The following is an 18,593-nucleotide window of genomic DNA, read 5'->3' as shown; positions in this document are numbered from 1 at the left end:
TGGTAACACGTTTCATGCCTGTGACAGTTTTACTAATAACTCATATTTATTCAGTAAATATATTGCTGGCCTCATAACTTTGAAATCCAAATCATCAACTAGCTGTTTTTCTAAGAATTAGAAAATATCCTGAAAATTATATGCTATATCAGAAACTGATACGCTTTTATCAGCTGAATCAGAAAAAAAGAAAAATCAATAACCTGTTTTGAACTTAAGACTTGTCTTCCATGTTTTAAATACAAGTCAATACAAATATAAAAGCAACATATTAAGAATGAAACATATCAAAATATGCATGTTACTAGAAAAGAGACCCTAGAGCAGTGGTTTAAATTAACACAGTGGACAGCAGCATGCAGGATTACCTGAGTTGGTGATTTTTTTTCTTGTAGATTTGGTCGAACGCTTCTAAAACCTTTTGCTGCAAGAGAGGAACATGTAGCATCTCCATTCAGTGTCTCTTGATTTCGATCATTGTAACATCTCCAAGCTTTTATTAAGAGAAAACAAATCGGATACAAAAATATCTACATTCACTTTTAACATATTTTTAAAATAAAATTTATTTTCATTTCCAAAATTGAAATTTTCTTTTTAGACGTTAAAAATGTGTAACTGTGTATGCAATTTAAGTTTACTATAAGAGTAACAATGTGGCTATGAATATGTTTTTTAAAAAACTCACAACAAATGTAGTAGTCATTCAGAATAGTGTTTTGGTACCTGAGTCTGGTGACTGAGAATCACGCCCTAAAAGAAAAAGAAATGTCAAAATTAGTTCTCTGGTAAAATGAACAATGCAGTAAAGATCATTTAGCAAAAAACCACGTCCATTTTGGTTTTTGGGCAAACATTATCTCAGTTCTAAAACTCTGGGTATATAAAATATACTAATGGAAATTTGTGCATTTGTTTTTACTTCAATTAGATTAGAATTAATTAAATATGATATATAATTAAAACATATATCAAACACTTATCTTCCCCTCAGTATTACTGCAAGAATTCAATTTTATCTTATTACTGCTTAAGGTGAATGTATGAGTTTTTAAATATCAGTTTGAAGGATCAAAAGTTTGGTAAACAATGAATGGTTCTCCTAACAATGAATCAAACCACCAGATTCTTAGATTTCAATGCCATCAATTTTTTGTAGCTTTAATTCTTCTTTACTTTAAGAAAGTGTAAAATACACTGCCATATTATGTGATATTTTCAAATCACTCTTAGACTTTGAATTTTCTTCTTATTGCCATTTAAGAGTGATTTTATATTCAACAATGAAAAAGCTGTTTCAAGTATTCCACTGTCTTGCAGTAAGCATTTCAGTACTAATAAATTGCTTTTGATAATACAGCTGGAAAGCAGCCTGATGACATATTTACTCTCAGTTTTATTTGGAATTATACTTTCAAGAATCTCCTATAAATTATGCATAATTTTAGGTACTCAGTTTGTATTGCTTGGTTCTATGATACCATGGGGCCAACTTTACCTGGAATCATAAAGCCTTAATTTTGGAAAGGATCTTAGAGATCATTCAGCCTAATCTTCTGTCCAGGTCCTGGACGTTAATGATTCAGATTTCCTTTTAAGTGGGTGGTCCTTTAGGATTCCTTAGGTGTACAAATATTTCAGTTTCTTTAACATAAACCTAATTTTAGATATATAAAACGCCGAGTGCCAATTTGCTACTTTACTAATATTATAGTTCTTCAGAGGAACTGAAAGTCATACAGCATCCCACATGAACACTGTTCACCATAGCTCTGTTTTTATTTCACCCCTACCAGGAAAGCTTAGGAAAGGGAGGGCAGGTGTGATTTGGAGTGGATAAGAAGAAGCATCCTAGACACATGTCAAGTAAAGAGAATAGAGCTTTTTGGTTATTTTTTAAAGAATTGGCCAGGTAAATAACTTGGCAGATGCTTGGAGAAAATGGTTTTGTCTAATATTTTGAACAGTATGACCATTCACTTGTGAAAACAAAACCCAGCTAGAATTCTAGGGATCAGAGCCTTTAATTTTTAGTATTCTTTAGTGGGTGGTCATTGCTTCTTTGAAAATTTAAGAATGAGTAAATGGGATGGATTTAATGTTCCCTGGCTGTTCTGTGCGTGAAAATAGTCTTTGAGAACCAAGAACTTTAACTGCTCTTCCCTCTTACAACAAGCACTCCCTGTATGCTGCAGAAGGTAGCAAACACGTCAGAGAAGTAGTCAGGGCCTTCCTGGCTTGGTGTCGGGGACTGGACTTCATGTCCTTAAGCGGTCCTTTCCACCCTTATGATTCAAACATTATTATTTTTATGTAGCTGTGTTTGCAGTACTCCCTACCTCATAGTCTCTATTCTTGGGTTTTACTTAAATTTCTTTATGATATGCTATATTAGAAACTTTTCTTTAAAGCTATGTTGATTTTAATTCTTATAGCCCCTTTCTTTAGAGGGTTCAAGTGGCTTGCAAGAATTTAATGTATTAATTACATCAAGTTAACTTACTGAATGGCTACTGTCTTTGTCAGTACTATGATAAACCTGTCCATTTATTTTCTTCATTTACCCTCATTTACTTCTGACAAATCCTTATGAGTTTGGGAAATGATTGTTTTTCTAACATTTTCTATGCTCACATCCACGTGAATAAACAGGTACAAATATATATATATATATATATAAAGATATTTTTTTCAAACCAAAATGAGATCATTACTACATCCGCTACAATGCAATTTATATTTTTTAAATAAAGGTTATGTATTATGGAACCACCTGGCTTTGTATTTAAACTTAGACATTGAAATCTATTTATTGATTGAAGGTGGTAAGCAGGAGTAGGATTCTCCACATGGAAGCTTGATTTTTCCTCAACAAAACTGGATAGTTTAGAGTCAAGTGGCTTCAAAGTCAAGGACATCCTGAATAATTGACTAATAAATGCATATGTATAAAAGACACTAATACGCACAGTGAGAGTTAGAATTATTTAAATATCCTTCATCCCTTTCCCACTTCTGTTCCAAAACCCATGAATATTATTTAAAAAACCAAAGGAAACCCCAACTAACCAAGGAAAAATAAAATTGACCAACCAACTAACCAGTTACCTAGTGATATGGGTATATTTCAGGGTCTAGGGAGACTAGGGTTGAAGTCATGAGAGATTATTTATTATAAAAAGACGCACTTCAGTGGATGCTGAAATATCACACTCCCAGTTACTTTCTAGAGTATATTTATACTTGCGAGTTCATGTTAATTTTAATTGGACCAAGATGTTTAAAAATATATATTAGAAAGCTCTTTGTTGATTGGATTAAAGGAAGATTTAAAATCTCTTTCAAAGTTAATATTCTCTCATTTTATTTGCAACCTTTGACAGAGAAGCAAATTAATAAAGATTCAATTTCCTGCAAATCCCACTTCTGACACTCTGTGCCTCCACCCTCAACAGTTTTTAGGTAAAAAACAAGAAAAATACCTATGAGTTATCTTAATTAAATATTATGTTACTTTAGTTCATGCAGTACAAAAACTTAGTTGTTAAAACTTGCAGCTACTTAACACATTTTTGGCAAGTGACTGTTGTTTTTAATTAGGTTTTTAAAATATTTTCTACAAGATATCAGTTCCCTTTGACATTTTTTATTTTTAGAGCAAAACAGTCATAAGGGATAGGAGCTATTCTTGAGACAAGAAAAATAAGAACTTGTGGGGCATTAGAAAGGTATTTACAGCCACTTTCGTCATCCAAACAGGATAATTCTGGAAAGAGAGAAAGGTCAGAGAAAGCCATTCAAATGTGACATTCTGTGAGTTAGTGATATTATACCTGCAGCCAACAGGTTTGGAGAACTCTGAACTCTCTTCACAGATGTTAATGTAACAGACATGGCGGCACGTTTGCGAGCACACCCACCGATATCTGGAAGCAAAAACATGACATAGCAGAGGCCGCAGCAAAGGAGAAAGCACATGCGTATCATGCATCTCAGTGAAATGTGACAGACATCCACGAGAGATGAACAGTCAGTGCTGGTAACCATGGAGGACATCTGCAAACTTTACACCCACCCCAGACTAAACCGAAGCAAGACAGAAGGAACACGCCAGGGCTATGGCTTAGACATAGATGCCAATGATTTAGTAAAAAAAAAAAAAATCAGATTTTATACTTAATGTTTTATGGTTTTTCTTTGAGGAACACCACATATAGAACTGAACTTTGTGTATACCATTTGAATTCAACGACTAAATTTACAAGCACTGTAACTAGTTTTTTTAGTTATGAATATCCTGTATTTCAGGATTAAGAGCTATGGTATAACGTACTTTCATATCCATCATTTTAGATTTTACTGTATTCGAGCTATTATGATTCCTGAAGGACCTCTTGAAGTAAAAGTTGTTACCTGTTATAGGCATAATACATTTGATGTGTAAGATTCATAAAGAAAAACATTCTATGTCTTCCCATAGTTATTAATAGTTATGGGAAATTTTGCCTAATTGAGATAAAACAATATTGATATATACAGTACTGAAATGACCATGTTTAAAAAATTAGTTTTTGTACTTTTGAACAAGAAGTATATGATTTATGTATTTACACTTGATGCAAATCACAACATGAAGCAAAAGAAGTGAAAATGCATCAGCTATTTTAATATGATTTGAGAAGCTTAGCATAACAAGACTTCTAAAATTGGAAGGTTAATGTTCTATTTAGGAACAGATTCCAATTCCATTCCCACATTCCTTTGTAGCTGGAATGTGCAATAAATAGTTTTGCTCATTCCCCTGGAACCAAAAGAACTTAAATTTAATTCTTTTTGAAAGCTATAACAAAAAGATAAATTCTATAACCACCAACATTATAATTATTATATTTTGCCACATGCTAGTCTTGCATATTGCTTTCCTTTATTTCTTAAGGATTGTATCCACTTCATTTATTGGACATGAGGGAATCGAGTGCTGAAAAGTATGATTTGAATTAATTGTTGGTAAAATCACAAGTAGTAAGGTCAGCAGACCTTTAAATTGACAGAATGATTCTCATGTCAAAATGTTTTTAAATATATACTTAAAATAACAATTTTGTAATGGAAATAATAATTAATACAGAGAAATGGGACAACAAAAGAAAGCAAATCAAATAAACCAAATACCAAATATAGAAAGACATAAATGGTAAAAACATACAACCAAATGTATCTTCAGGAGAGGCACCAACAGGATTTTAGCAAACTCTGCAAACTGAAAATAGCCATGGGGGATGAGTGTTTCTGATAAAATAGAGGCAATATTATTGAATATGCAATATACAGCAGCTATCAATGTCTCAAAGGGTTAAGTATTCCAGGGTGTTGACAGTGTGAATGGAAAGCTCTCATTTACTAGAGGTTACATTTTCTAGTTCTTTTAGTTCTGAACATCTGAAGAACAAGCAGAGATGCAAAGGGAAAAATTCAGAATGAGGAGACCCAAGGTCGCTGGTCAAACCTTCGGTTTCCAGATCTCTGTATTAAGCACCCACCACAGTGGATTCACAAGGGTTTGGGAACATAGTTGACATTTTTGAGGAAAACACAGTGATGTGTATCAGACAGACACTGCATCCACCACTAGCCTGAGGCAGTTCCCAGTTTCAACATCAGCGATCCTGTTATCTTCCTTTAGGTGACGTCACATCTTTTGTAAATCTGGGTTTTTCGCGATTGTTATGGTGGAGCGCAAGTGCCCTGTGAAAGTAATCCGGGCCAGTAATTGAGAGAAGTGAAATACAATCTAATTCTGAGCCTGAGAAATTTTATAGCGCCCAGTACACACAGGCATCCCAGTAACAAGTAACTGTGATGATAGGGAATTGGCTAAATGATTATTTTTCAGTTGAAGTATATGAAATGAAGTTAAGTGTTAGTCGCTCAGTTGTGTCCGATGTGCTGCGAGTCCACGGACTGGGGCTCACAAGGCTCTTCTCGCCATGGGATTCTTCAGGCAAGAATACTGGAACGGGTTGCCATTTCTTCCTCCAGAAGATCTTCCCAACCCAGGGATCGAACCTGGGTCTCCTGCATTGCAGGCAGACTCTTTACCATTTGAGCCACCAGGGAAGCTCTAAAATAACCTTGGCTGTTTGGAGATGCCGGGGAAGTATATGATTTTGTTCAGTTTGCTTCTGAGTTGATAGAATATGAGCACTTACTAACCTGTCTGCACCTAAGTGCTTACTAAGCACAACTATCAGGTATTTCTTTTGGCCTGAGGGTGTGTGAAAAATTACTGAGCTCTCTTGGCCCCGTCAACCAAGCAAGTGTGGGAACCTCTGGGTTAAATAATTTTTGTATTCCACGTAACTCTAAGAACTCGGTAAAATGATTGGAGAATTTTTCCTTATTAACAGTTTAATAAAGAGCTTAATTTGAAAAGTTGAGGCATTGGTGAAAGTGCTGGAATGAAGAAATCTATGATATCCTGTTTCTTCTTACTTATGTGTTGATACCTCCTGCAATTTCTTGAAGATATTCTTTTAGATCTCAAAATGAGGATGCTATCTTACATGCTCAGGTCATCCGAAAGAACACTAATGCTGCCCTCGCCTTCACACTCACTCATAACCTGCTCACGCTTCCAGGTAGTGGCAAGACCCTCGGGAGCTGCTTCTACTGCTGGAAAACACTCACAGGAGTAAACTGTATACAATGGAGCATTTGATGTCTTTCTCTCTCTTGTCCCCGGCAAAGATTTTCCTTCGAAAATAGTGGACCAAAAATTCTAAGAGTACAAATACAGCATGTTTTGTATATTTTATACATTATTTAGATACTTTAGTATGAGAAATGTGTCACAGTTCCCTGGGCAGGTTTATTATGTATTGGGCTAAAAACAAAGAGCTGCTTTGAAAGAATCTTTTTTTTTAATAAAAACTTTAGTGACTGACAAATGAACCTTGAAATAGTAATATCTGTCTTTAATGATTGATAGGTAGATAATGGAGACCTGTTTTATTTATTGGATATTTGGGAACTAATTTCTACTTTGTTTTGAGATACAGTGACAACACTTTCTTCAGCTTCCTACAGTGTTGAAAAACTACGTGTGTGTGTGTGTGTGTGTGTGTGTGTGTGTGCATGTAGTTTTCTGTGTCCATGTGCTCAGTCACTTCAGTCGTATCCAGCTCTTTGTGACTCTATGGACTGTAGCCTTTCAGGCTCCTCTGACGAGCTCAGTGATGGGCTCTCTGTTCTATTTGCTTTCTTCAGTTTCCTTTGCCTAATAAGATTTATCCTTTCATTTCCCATGTATAATCCTCACATCTCCAGTTGTCCAAATGACTTTACTTGGTTCATTTCCAGGATTACAATTTCTGTTGATTTCTAACCCTTCCCTGTACTTGTTGACTGTCTCCAACATCCTCATCTTGCCTGCACACCTGTGAGCTGACTGCATCCCCAAGGGGCCAGCTGACTTCAAACTCTCAGAGGTCGGTTGCAGCCAGTTTCTGCTAAGGGGCTGCCACAGAATCACGTTCAGAGTGCATGTCTCTACACTTGATCTAGGGATTAGATATTGGTTCTCACCAGTGGTTGTTAATCCTCCCTCGAGGCATTTTGATAACAAGAGACAGCAAAAAAGCAACTGGCTTAATGTGAGCAACATATTTTCCACTATGCTTTCTCCTCTGCTCTGGAGTGATCACTTATGGGTAGGAAGTGGTATTTTCGAAATAAGTTGAAAATTACAAAATTTCAACTTGCTTTCCAGAATTATTCAATACTGAATATAAGAATTTCAGAAGGAGAAGGTGAAAATGTAAGCTAAAATAATTATGGGGAAAAATCATATGTATCTAGCAAGTATTACAAAATTTTTTTACAATTAATCTGTATACAGTCTGGGGTTCTGAGCACCAATGTTAAGCTATTTGGAGATACTGTTCTCACATCTAAAAATATAATACTTAGGACTCTAAGTGTATTGTTTCTGTGGATTAATTAAGCTGATTTCCTGTAAAGTTTTGGCACTCTATCTACTCTCGATGTCAATGTAAAATGTTTATAGAATGGAGAGCTTTAAATGTTCTCTCACTAGAGCAACCTGCCTATGAATTTAGCCTATTTTAAGTGAGAGTTTTCAAATGTATGCATTGGATGATATACTACCTTTTCTTAGGGTTTATAGGAGTTAATGTCATGATACAATTACAGAAAAACAGGAGTAAAAGACAGCAAAACAGAAAATTCTACTTTTGATGGCTGTAAGATTGAAGTACAAAAACAAAGAAATCAAATAATGAATTTGACTATCTCAGAAACTCAGTATCACATTTAGGATCAGCCAGGTGCTAAACTAATGATTTAGGGCCAAGATGATTTTTAAAGAGTGAGGCTGAAGAGTTTAAAACTAACAGAGACAGCATACCTGCGTTCATTTTGACCTTGGAGGGTTTGTTATTTAAGTCTTCAGTTTTCCTGTAGAAAGAAAATGATGTATTAATTTGTCACTAGCGTGGGGAGCAAAATATTAAGAAAGTGTTTTTCTTTGGTTTTGGTGTACCTGTGAGCTAATATCACATTATCATTAGTCTTATTTAAATGAGAGTTTAATAAAGTGGGCAGAATTTATAATTCTATTCAAGTTAAACTTCAATTATTATTGGTCTTATTATCATAAACATAAACTCATGTTTTTGTTTAATGGTGATCATTAATGGATGAAAATGGAGTAGGGTTTTCATGGTTGAAAATTAAATTGCTCTCTCACACATTTATAGTAACAGTTTTTGTTCTCTAAACCAGAAAGGATCATTGATGGTTAAGTGCCCTCTACCAGAATTTTAAAAAACACTCTGATACTTTGAAATCATTAACTTTACATTATTCAGTTTATTGCATTATTTAATTTATTTTATTTGAGATTATTACTTTACATTATTTAATTTATTATATTCAATTTATTATTGAGTTAATTTATTGCCAGGGAATATTTAATGTATTTAAGCAAATGTACTTGTATTTTGAGCAAGTATTCAAAGGTAAGACTCATCTATTTTTACTAAAGTGCAAGAAATGAATGATGACTACTAAACCCAGTTCTGTTTCAGTATCAGATGTGGTGGTTTTCCCCATTGGAGTGCTTGCTGTATGACAGTTGAGATTAACTTATTGGAAATGGGTTGGAAAAATGGTACTTGTTGTAGAAAACAAGTTTCAAAATATTTATAGTATTTCTTGATGTGTAATATGACTTAGTTCTTTTCCTGGCATATTCTCTGTGCTCATTTTTAGAGTTTCTTACTTCTCTATACCCTGTAACCAAAGTGAAAGGATAGGCTCTTCAGGAAGCAATGCTTCTAAGAGGAAGAGCTCTCTGATAGTTCTTTAACCCTGGTCACTTTGCCTTAGCTCCTGAGTAGGGCCTATTGTCAATGAACATGAACTTCCCCTACACCACACATTCAGTTTCCATGTGCATTAGCACTCTAATATCTGATAGGTTAAAAAAAAAATTATCTATACCTCATGGTCAGTAAATAATAATAAATTAAAATGTCCAATTGGGAAGACTGGACAGCTACATTAAAAGAGTCAGACTGGACTACTTTCTCACATCATGCATAACAATAGATTCAAAATGGATTAAAGACGTAAATATACAACTTGAAACCATAAAACTTCTATAAGAAAATAGAGGCAATACTCTCTTTGACATTGGCCTTAGTAATGTTATTTTTGGATATGTCTCCTTAGGCGAGGGAAACAAAAGCAAAAATAAACAAGCAGGACTACATCAAACTAAAAAGCTTTTGCACAGCAAAAGAAACTGTCGACAAAACAAAAAGACCACCTACTAAATGGAAAAAGATATTTGCAAATAATTTATTGGATAAAGGATTAATATCCAAAATATACGAAGAACTCATACAACTCAGCATCAAAAAGTCAAACAACCCATGTAAGAATGGGCAGAGGATTTGAAAAGCCTTTTTCCCCTAGAAGACATACAGATGGCCGACAGGCACGTGAAAAGACACACACCATCACTAATCCTCAAGAAAATGCAGTATGGGGTGGGAAGTGGGAGCGGGGTTCAGGGTGGGGAACTCATGTACACCCGTGGCGGATTCATGTCAATGTATGGCAAAACCAATACAGTATTGTAAAGTAAAATAAAGTTAAAAAAAAAAAAAGAAAATGCAAATCAAAACCACAATGAGATATCACCTCACACCCATCAGAATAGCTGTTATCAAAAAGACAACAAATAACAAGTGCTGGCAAGGATATCAAGGAAAGGGTACCTTGTGCACTACTGGTGAGAATATAAATTGTTGCAGCCACTATGGAAAAGACTATGGAGATTCCGCAGAAAATTAAAAATAGAACTACCATAAGTTCCAGCAATTTCACTCCTGGGTATTTATCCAAAGAAAACAAAAATACTAATTAGTAAAGACATATACACCCCTATGTTTGTTGCAGTGTTATTTACAACAGCCAAGATATGGAAGCCACCCAAGCATCCATCCATAGATTAATAAAGAAGATGTGGCTTATATGTGCAATGGAATATCACTCAGCTGTAAAAAGAATGAAGTCTTGCCATTTGTGACAATGTGGGTGGACCTAGAGGATATAAGTGAATAAGTCAGGCAGAGAAAGACAAATAGTGTATGATTTCACTTATATGTGAAATCAAAAAAACAAGATAGGGAATTCTCTGGTGGTCCAGCGGTCCACATTTTCACTGCTGAGGGCATAGGGCTAATCCCTGGTCAGGGAACTAAGATCCCACAAACCCACATGGCAAAGCAAAAAAAAATATTTTTAATAAAAAAGCAAAGCAAATGAACAAACATAACAAAACAGAAACAGAGTCGCAGATAGAGAGAACAAACCGGTGGTTGCCAAAGGGGAGAGGGTGGGTGGAACAGAGAAATAGGTGAGGGCCATGAAGAGGCCACAGACTTCCAAGCAGCAAAATCAAGCTGTCAGGGTATGAAACGCGCAGTGTGCGGGATGTAGTCAATAATTATGTAATATCTTTGTATGGGGATAGATTCATAACAAGACTTAATATAGTGATTATTTTGAATTGTATAGAAATATCGAATCACTATGTGGTGTAACAGAAGCTTAACATACTATGTTGTAAGTCAGTTGTACCTCAACAAATAAACTAACAAGCAAACTCATAGGAAAAGAGATCAGATTTGAGGTTGCCACTGGTAGGAGTAGGGGGAATTGGATAAAGGCTGCTAGAAAGTACAAACTTCCACTTATAAGAGAAGTAAGTACCAGGTATGTAATGTACATGATAAATATAATTAACACTGCTGTAGTTATCTATGAAAGTTGTTGAGAGAAAGTCCAAAGAGTTCTCAGCACATTGAAAAATATATATTTTTTCTATTTCTTTAATTTTGTATCTATATGAGATGATGGATGTTCACTAAACTTACTGTGGTCATCATTTCATGATGTATGTAAGTCAAATCATTTTGTTGTTTACCTTGAACTTATACAGTACTGTATGTCACTTATATCTCAATAAACTGGATTATTTAAACCTGCAAAAAAATTTTAAAATGTGGATACTGGCTAAATAAAATGATACCTTCTCCCCCAGGGTAGAGGGAGAATTCGAGAAATAAACCAGCATGAAATCAATACACTCAAATGATATGAGATGTACGTAGGAAGCAAGAAGAGAAGGATTTTATCTTTTTATGCCTACACTTGAATTACTAATATCCTGGTACTTGTACCAAGTCGCTTCAGCTGTGCCCAAATTGTTGCGACTCATGAACTATAGCCCATCAGGCTCCTCTGTCCATGGGATTCTCCTGGCAAGAATACTGGAGTGGGTTGCCATTTCCTTCTCCAAGGTCCTGGTACTCAATGAATACTACAACAGTGAATATATAGAATAGATAAAATGATAGTACTGATGTTCACCCCAATTTATTTTTTAGAGCTATACACTGAAAACAACACAGATGACATCCTCATTACGTAGTGTTTAGTGTTACATTCTTGCCCATCCACCCTGAAGGACGCTGCAGCTGCCACAGCCAGGACCGAGAGAGTCACAACATTACACTGAATTTCACCGTAAAATTTCATGCCAATCGACTTTAAATAGTGATTGCAGGACACTTTATTATGATGAGTTGTAACTCTTTTTTTTCAGCTAGTATAAATAAAGAGGCAAGGTTCTATTTTCTTTTTCCGAATACAAAAATAAACATGGTACATAGCTAAGGAGCTCTACTCTGTAGCCTTAATACCGCCTGGATTGAGGGGATGCCAGTGAACTCAGGGAAGAAGGCAGTGGTCAGTGCAGGAGCCTTGAGAAAGCCCCAGATGTATTTATTTTAATGTCTCAGTAGCAAAACTCCTAATATGTTAACCTTAAATGGGCAAAATAAATAGAAAAGAGAAGCCTCAGGGGATGTCTGTGACCAAGGCTGAAGCAACTGCTAAAACAAGAAGGAATAAACAAGCCTCCAGAAAAATGAGGACTGGAAAGACATTTCCCCAGTTCTATTTATCACTCCTTTTCAAAACACTTGATGTTTAAAACTGTTTGAAGTTTTTCAAGTGGGAAGGGGCATAGGTAAACCTGCGGCTGATTAATGTTGATGTTTGGTGGGAACCAACACAATACTGCAAAGTGGTTACCCTTCAAATAAATAAATTAAAAAAATGTTTTAAGTTTTAAAACTGAATCGCAAAGACAGTGTTTGACCTGGGATAGTAATAATTGCTACAGAAAACATGAAACTGAAGGAAGGTTAGTTCTCAAAACATGAAACCTGCTACTATAATAATGTTTTGATACCAAGTTTGAGGAACTAATTATCAGCATTTATTGTCTGAATTCAAATGCCGATATTTACAAAGTATCTGACACTCAAAAAAGTAGAATAGGATTATTAGGAACAAAGAAAGGCATCACAAAGCCTTGAACTTGTCTTCTTTAAAGTGATGTATCTTGTTACTTATAAATGTAATTTGTGAGGTTTTTTTTTTTTTTAACTTTGCGTTGTTTTAGATGTTGAAACGTGAAATGACTAACTTCCTAATCAGGAAAGACATTTTCCAAGTTGTTAAAAGAAGTGTCACAGTGATTGAGCTCTGCAGAAGAACCCGAAACCCAAGGCTTCTTTGGTGACTAATAAAAATGCGTGATTTGATTTCCATTATTTGTGCTAAAGCCATTAACAAGTCTACAGCTGAGAAGTCTCTTTAGACAGTTAGAACTAAGGCGAATCTAATCTCTTTTGTTCTGTTTTGAAAAAGTGCCTTTGATGGTACTTACATAACAAGCACAGATTATTCTGGAAAGCATCGAATTCCTGGAGTGTTTACTTGCTACTAGAAGAGACAGTATTTCAAGTATTCTCTTGAACTGGAATTATACTAGGGCCGAGACTATGAAAACTGACCATAAAATGCAGGCTACCTTGAACCTCAGCAGATAATCCACAGGGCAAAGAACTATCTGTGCATTCAAGTGTCAGAAGGATATTCAACAGGTGGTGTGGAGCTATATTTCCTTAAGATCAGTTCTTGCTGAAGTTTTTATATAAAAGGCAACATAAAGGCTTCCTTGGTGGCTCAGATGATAATGAATCTGCCTGCAAATGTGGGAGACCTGAGTTCAGTCCCTGGATTGGGAAGATCCCCTGGAGAAGGAACCCACTCCAGTATTCTTGCCTGGGAAATCCCCTGGACAGAGGAGCCTGGCAGGCTATAGTCCATGGGGTCACAAAAGAGTCCAACATGACTTAGCACTAAACAACAGCAACAATTTGTATATAGCCGTGGGTTTGTTTTTCTCATAGGTCAGAGAGCAATGACATGATTTTGTGGCTATGGTCTCTTAATTTCCCTTGAGTTACTTTCAATGATCAGATCTCTCTTTTTTAATGGATCAGAGTAGTCTTTATTTCCAACATGACAGCAGATTGGGTCATTTAAGTTTTGAATGAGGATCTTAAGATGTTTGATTGCTCATTCATGGGCACCAACATGACTTTGTGCCCATAATCTTATAGTTCTGCTTGAATTCTTTTGATTATTGGGCATTCCATTCTGAAGAGGAGCAGGGTCAATGCCTCTCCTCAATTTTGTCCAACAATTCTGTGTTAGTTATGTTATTTTTGTAGACTTGAATTTAAGCACCAAGGCCAGCTGTACAACTATAGGACTACATTTTAGCTCAGTTAATATGAGGATTTTAAGACTGGAGACTTAAAGATTTTCCATGGAATAATTTTAATCCAGTAAATTGCTAGGTCATTTTAAAATTATTCTATTCAGAGTTCATATATAATTCAGAAGATAGGACACACAGAATGGTGGGAAAACATTGAGGAATGTTAGATTTTTATTAAGAGATATATTCTAAACACAAGAATAAAAATATGGTGCATATTAATTTTATGCACCAGAGTTTAGCCTGAATTTACTTTGAAATGGGGTCATATGTACCATTCTTTCTGCATAAACTACCCTGAGTGGTCAATGCATTTCTCTCTGTCTCTGGTAGGATTAGCAGTATTCATAAATGCCAAATGATTTCACTTTTCAATTATAGCCAAATGACATAATTTAAGTTGTTGACATGTGTCCTTTCTAGTGTGTTAATAGGCTGCTTTGAAATGTTCACGGAAAATACCCCAAGTTGTTTATTATATTCTTTACAATCCCTGAGCTTAGATAAATGAGAATCCACGTCAAGCCTTTTCTGAATGGTTTCTCTGAGCTGACAGCCAGTCTATAATGCCAGCTTGGGGGCTCCTTTGCCTCTGAGTGGGTGGCACAGATCATCTCAGTCAATAATGAGGGCACAGTTGTCCCTGCTCAGCCTCCATATAAGAACTTAAATCCCTCTGAACATTCCTGAATGAATGCTGCCTAAAGATGGGTCCTTAGTATGCAGAAGTCAAATTACCCATAGCATTCACACATGAATGATGGGGTCAGAACACATTTAGCGTCATTTCATAGGAATAAGACAAAATCATTACTGTGAATAGTGATGAACAAAAGGACATGAGGTCATTGACTATTTTCATAAAAGTACAGTGTTCTTTTTCATTATACCAAATATCATTATACCTGGAAAAATTTCCTGAAGACTATAGAAACACATGTTATAGGTGAACTGAATAGTGTTGGTTCAAGAATAGGTCTTGAAGTCAAGTGGACCTGTATTCAAACCCAGTTTTGCCCATATATTTTTCAAGGGAACTAGCAATTTTATTTCTGAGACTTTACAATGCAAGCTAGTCCAAATATGTACAGATTTTCCTTACAAAGAATACTAGTCGATCCTGGTAGATAATTTTCTTTCTGATGCTATTCCAAAGTTCCAAACTCTGTAATTTACTCTCTTATTTAATGATAAAAGAATATTGGTTTCTTTTTGCACTAAATGATCAAGTGATTTCATATTGCTCTAGTATCCTACATTCATAATACCTTTTACTTTCATAGTACTTAAGACTGATTATAGAATACATCTAAGTACTTACAAATGCATTTATTTCTAAGTCAAAGCTATTGATCAACTTGATAGTATAGTACTAGGAAATTTCTATTGGTTTCTACTCTGTAAATCAAAATCCAAATATATTCCTAATGAAAATAAGCCAGAACTTTAATGTGGACCTGGTAAGTCAGACACATCATCAAAGAGACATGTAAAGAATTAGACTATAGAGACACATGTTACAGGTGAACTGAATAGTGTTGGAACTATAGGTCTTGAGGTCAAGTGGACCTGGATTCAAACACGGTTGTGCCCATTTGCAGCCATCTAAATAATTTATTCACTCAGTGGTGTCCAACTCTTGTGACCCCATGGACTATAGCCCACCAGACTTCTTTGTCCATGGAACTCTCCAGGCAAGAATACTGGTGTGGGTTGCCATTTCCTTCTCCGGGCGATCTTCCCAATTCAGGGATTGAACCTAGGTCAGTCTCTTGGATTTCAGGCAGATTCTTTACTGTTTGAGCCATCAGGGAAGCCCTTAAAAATGATTTATAGCAACATCATTGTCATCTTCAGCAGCAGCAACAGGAGCAGGATGAAACACCCTCCCCAACTGTTGTGAACCATCCCCAGATTGGCTAACTGGCATCATTCCCATTCACCAACATTTTGAATATTTTGAGACAGACCTTTACCTTTGATTGAGTCATTTGAATGTAATCAACACTTTCCTAAAAATACACAGACTTTATTTTATTGCTTTAGATTGAACTAAGCCACCACAGTCTATAAAGTTAATTTGTGTGTATTTTCCCATTACTCAATTATTCCATGCTCAACTTAGTGACATATTGGAATTGAAAAGGAATTCTGCTTTCCAGGCAGCTTTTCTTTCTTCCTTAAACAGAGCCTTCTTTTAGCTGAGATTCTCCCCATGGCCTCTGCCCACTGCAGTGAATAAGAGGAGACAGACCCAAAGAAATAGTTGAATCAAACACTAGCCTCTTGCCCCAGTGAAGTTCTTACTACTGAACCTAAGGGGAAGGGACACTTTAAAGGTTGTGACAATTAGCTTTAAAAAAAGACTTTCCATTACCTTTGACAGCTTGTAACCTAAGGTGATGGTTGGAGGAAAGAGATGTCTATTAAATGTCACATAAAGAATTGTGTGGCAGATTGCAAAGTGATAACATCCTGGTGACAGCCATCCTTGTTTATTTCACTAAGTGAATGTGTCTCCCCTGCCATCCACCATTGCAGAGAGTACCATAAATTAAATCTATGATCTTTTAAAATAAACGCTTTCTTTCTGATTTGAAAGAAATAAAACTGTCTCTATTTGCAGATGACGTGATATCACATATTGAAACCCTAAAGATTCTACCACAAAAACTGTTAGAACTAATCAATTAACTTAGTAAAGATGCAGGATACAAAATCAATGTGCAAAAATCAGTTGCGTTTCTATCCACTAATCACTAATATCACTAATCACAAAATATCAGAAAGAAAGATTAGGAAAGTAATCCTGCTTACAACTGTGTAAAAAATAGCAAACTACTTGGAATCAGTGAAACCAAGGAGATGAAACACTTGTACATTAAAAACTGTAAGACATCAGTGGGAGAAAAGGAAGAAGCTATAAATAATGGAAAGATGTTTCAAGCTCACAGCTTGGAAGAATATTGGTAAAATGTCTGTACTACCCAAAACAATCTATAGGTTCAAAGCAGTCCCTGCCAAAATTTAAATGCCATTTTTCACAAATAGAAAAGACAATTCTAAAACCTGTATGAAATCACAGAAGATCATGACTAGCCAAGGTGATCCTGAGAAAGAAGAACAACACTGGAGACATCACACTTCCTCATTTCAAACTCTATTACAAAGCTATAAAATAAAAAATATGGTATTGGCCTTAAAAACAGACACACAGACCAATGGAACATAATATAGAGCCCAGAAATAAACCCATGCAAATATGCTCAGTTTATTTATGACAGAAGAGCCAAGAATATATGATGGGGAAAGGACTGTCCCAAACGGCACACCTATCTTACCCCATACACAAAAATCAACTCAAAATCCATAAAAGATCTGAATATAAGGTCTAAAACCATAAAAGTCCCAGAAGAAAATACAAGGCATAAGCTTGACTTGCTAAGTTGCTTCAGTTGTGTCCGACTCTGTGTGACCCCATAGATGGCAGCCCACCAGGCTTCCCCGTCCCTGGGATTCTCCAGGCAGGAACACTGGAGTGGGCTGCCATTTCCTTCTCCAATGCATAAAAGTGAAAAGTGACAGTGAAGTCACTCAGTCGTGCCTGACTCTTAGCGACCCCATGGACTGCAGCCCACCAGGCTCCTTCGTCCATAGGATTTTCCAGGCAAGAGTACTGGAGTGGGTGCCATTGCCTTCTCCGACTTAGGTCTTCGCAATATATATATATATATTTGTACTTGACAACAAAAGCACAAATACACAAGTAAGAGTATATCAAACTAAAAACTTCTGCACAGCAAAGGAAATCATCACAGAAGGAAAAAACAGCCTACAGAATGGGAGAAAATATCTCCTAGTCATATAGCCGATAAAGGGCTGATATACAAAATATATAAAGAACTCCTATAAATCAACTGCAAAAAGCCAAAACTCAAAAAAGACCAATTTGATTAAAAAATGGACAGAGGAACTGAAGAGACGTTTTTCAAAGAAGGACATACAATGGCCAACAGGTACATGAGAAAGTGTTTACCATGACTAATCATCACGGAAATGCAAATGAGAACTACAATGAGATTTTACTTCACACCTGTTAGGACAGCTACTATCAAAAAGGCAAGAGATAACAAGTGTGCTGGTGAAATGTGGGGATAAGGAAACCCTTGTGCGCTGTTTGTTGGTGGGAATACACTGGTGCCGGTACTACAGGGGAAAATACAGAGGTCCCTCAAAAAGTTAAAAACAGAACTACCATATGATCCTGGAATCCCACTTGAGGGAATATATCCAAAGGAAATGAAGACAGAATATTGAAGGGCTACCTACACTCCCGTGTTCACTGCAGCGTTAGTCACAGCAGTCA

At 35.9% G+C, this 18,593-nt stretch overlaps 1 protein-coding gene across 2 annotated transcripts in view; it reads right to left on the bottom strand.

Annotated features, from left to right (window-relative positions):
* Nucleotides 1–18,593, bottom strand: part of SORBS2 (sorbin and SH3 domain containing 2) — a 212,567-nt gene that overhangs the window by 92,137 nt on the left and 101,837 nt on the right. For both annotated transcript variants that reach the window (XM_068970137.1, XM_068970143.1), the window contains exons 3-6: nucleotides 8,426–8,475; nucleotides 3,834–3,926; nucleotides 727–753; nucleotides 369–493 (exon numbers count right to left, since the gene is read on the bottom strand). In XM_068970137.1, coding sequence (XP_068826238.1) covers nucleotides 369–493; nucleotides 727–753; nucleotides 3,834–3,926; nucleotides 8,426–8,435 — 255 coding nt within the window. In that variant the 5' untranslated portion in view covers nucleotides 8,436–8,475. The remainder of the gene's footprint in view (nucleotides 1–368; nucleotides 494–726; nucleotides 754–3,833; nucleotides 3,927–8,425; nucleotides 8,476–18,593) is intronic.

The sequence above is a fragment of the Capricornis sumatraensis genome, chromosome 4 (assembly GCF_032405125.1).
Source record: "Capricornis sumatraensis isolate serow.1 chromosome 4, serow.2, whole genome shotgun sequence".
Taxonomy (NCBI): Eukaryota; Metazoa; Chordata; class Mammalia; order Artiodactyla; family Bovidae; genus Capricornis; species Capricornis sumatraensis.
The sequence above is the reverse complement of the archived record's forward strand: the minus strand, read 5'-3'. Positions and strand labels throughout refer to the sequence as shown.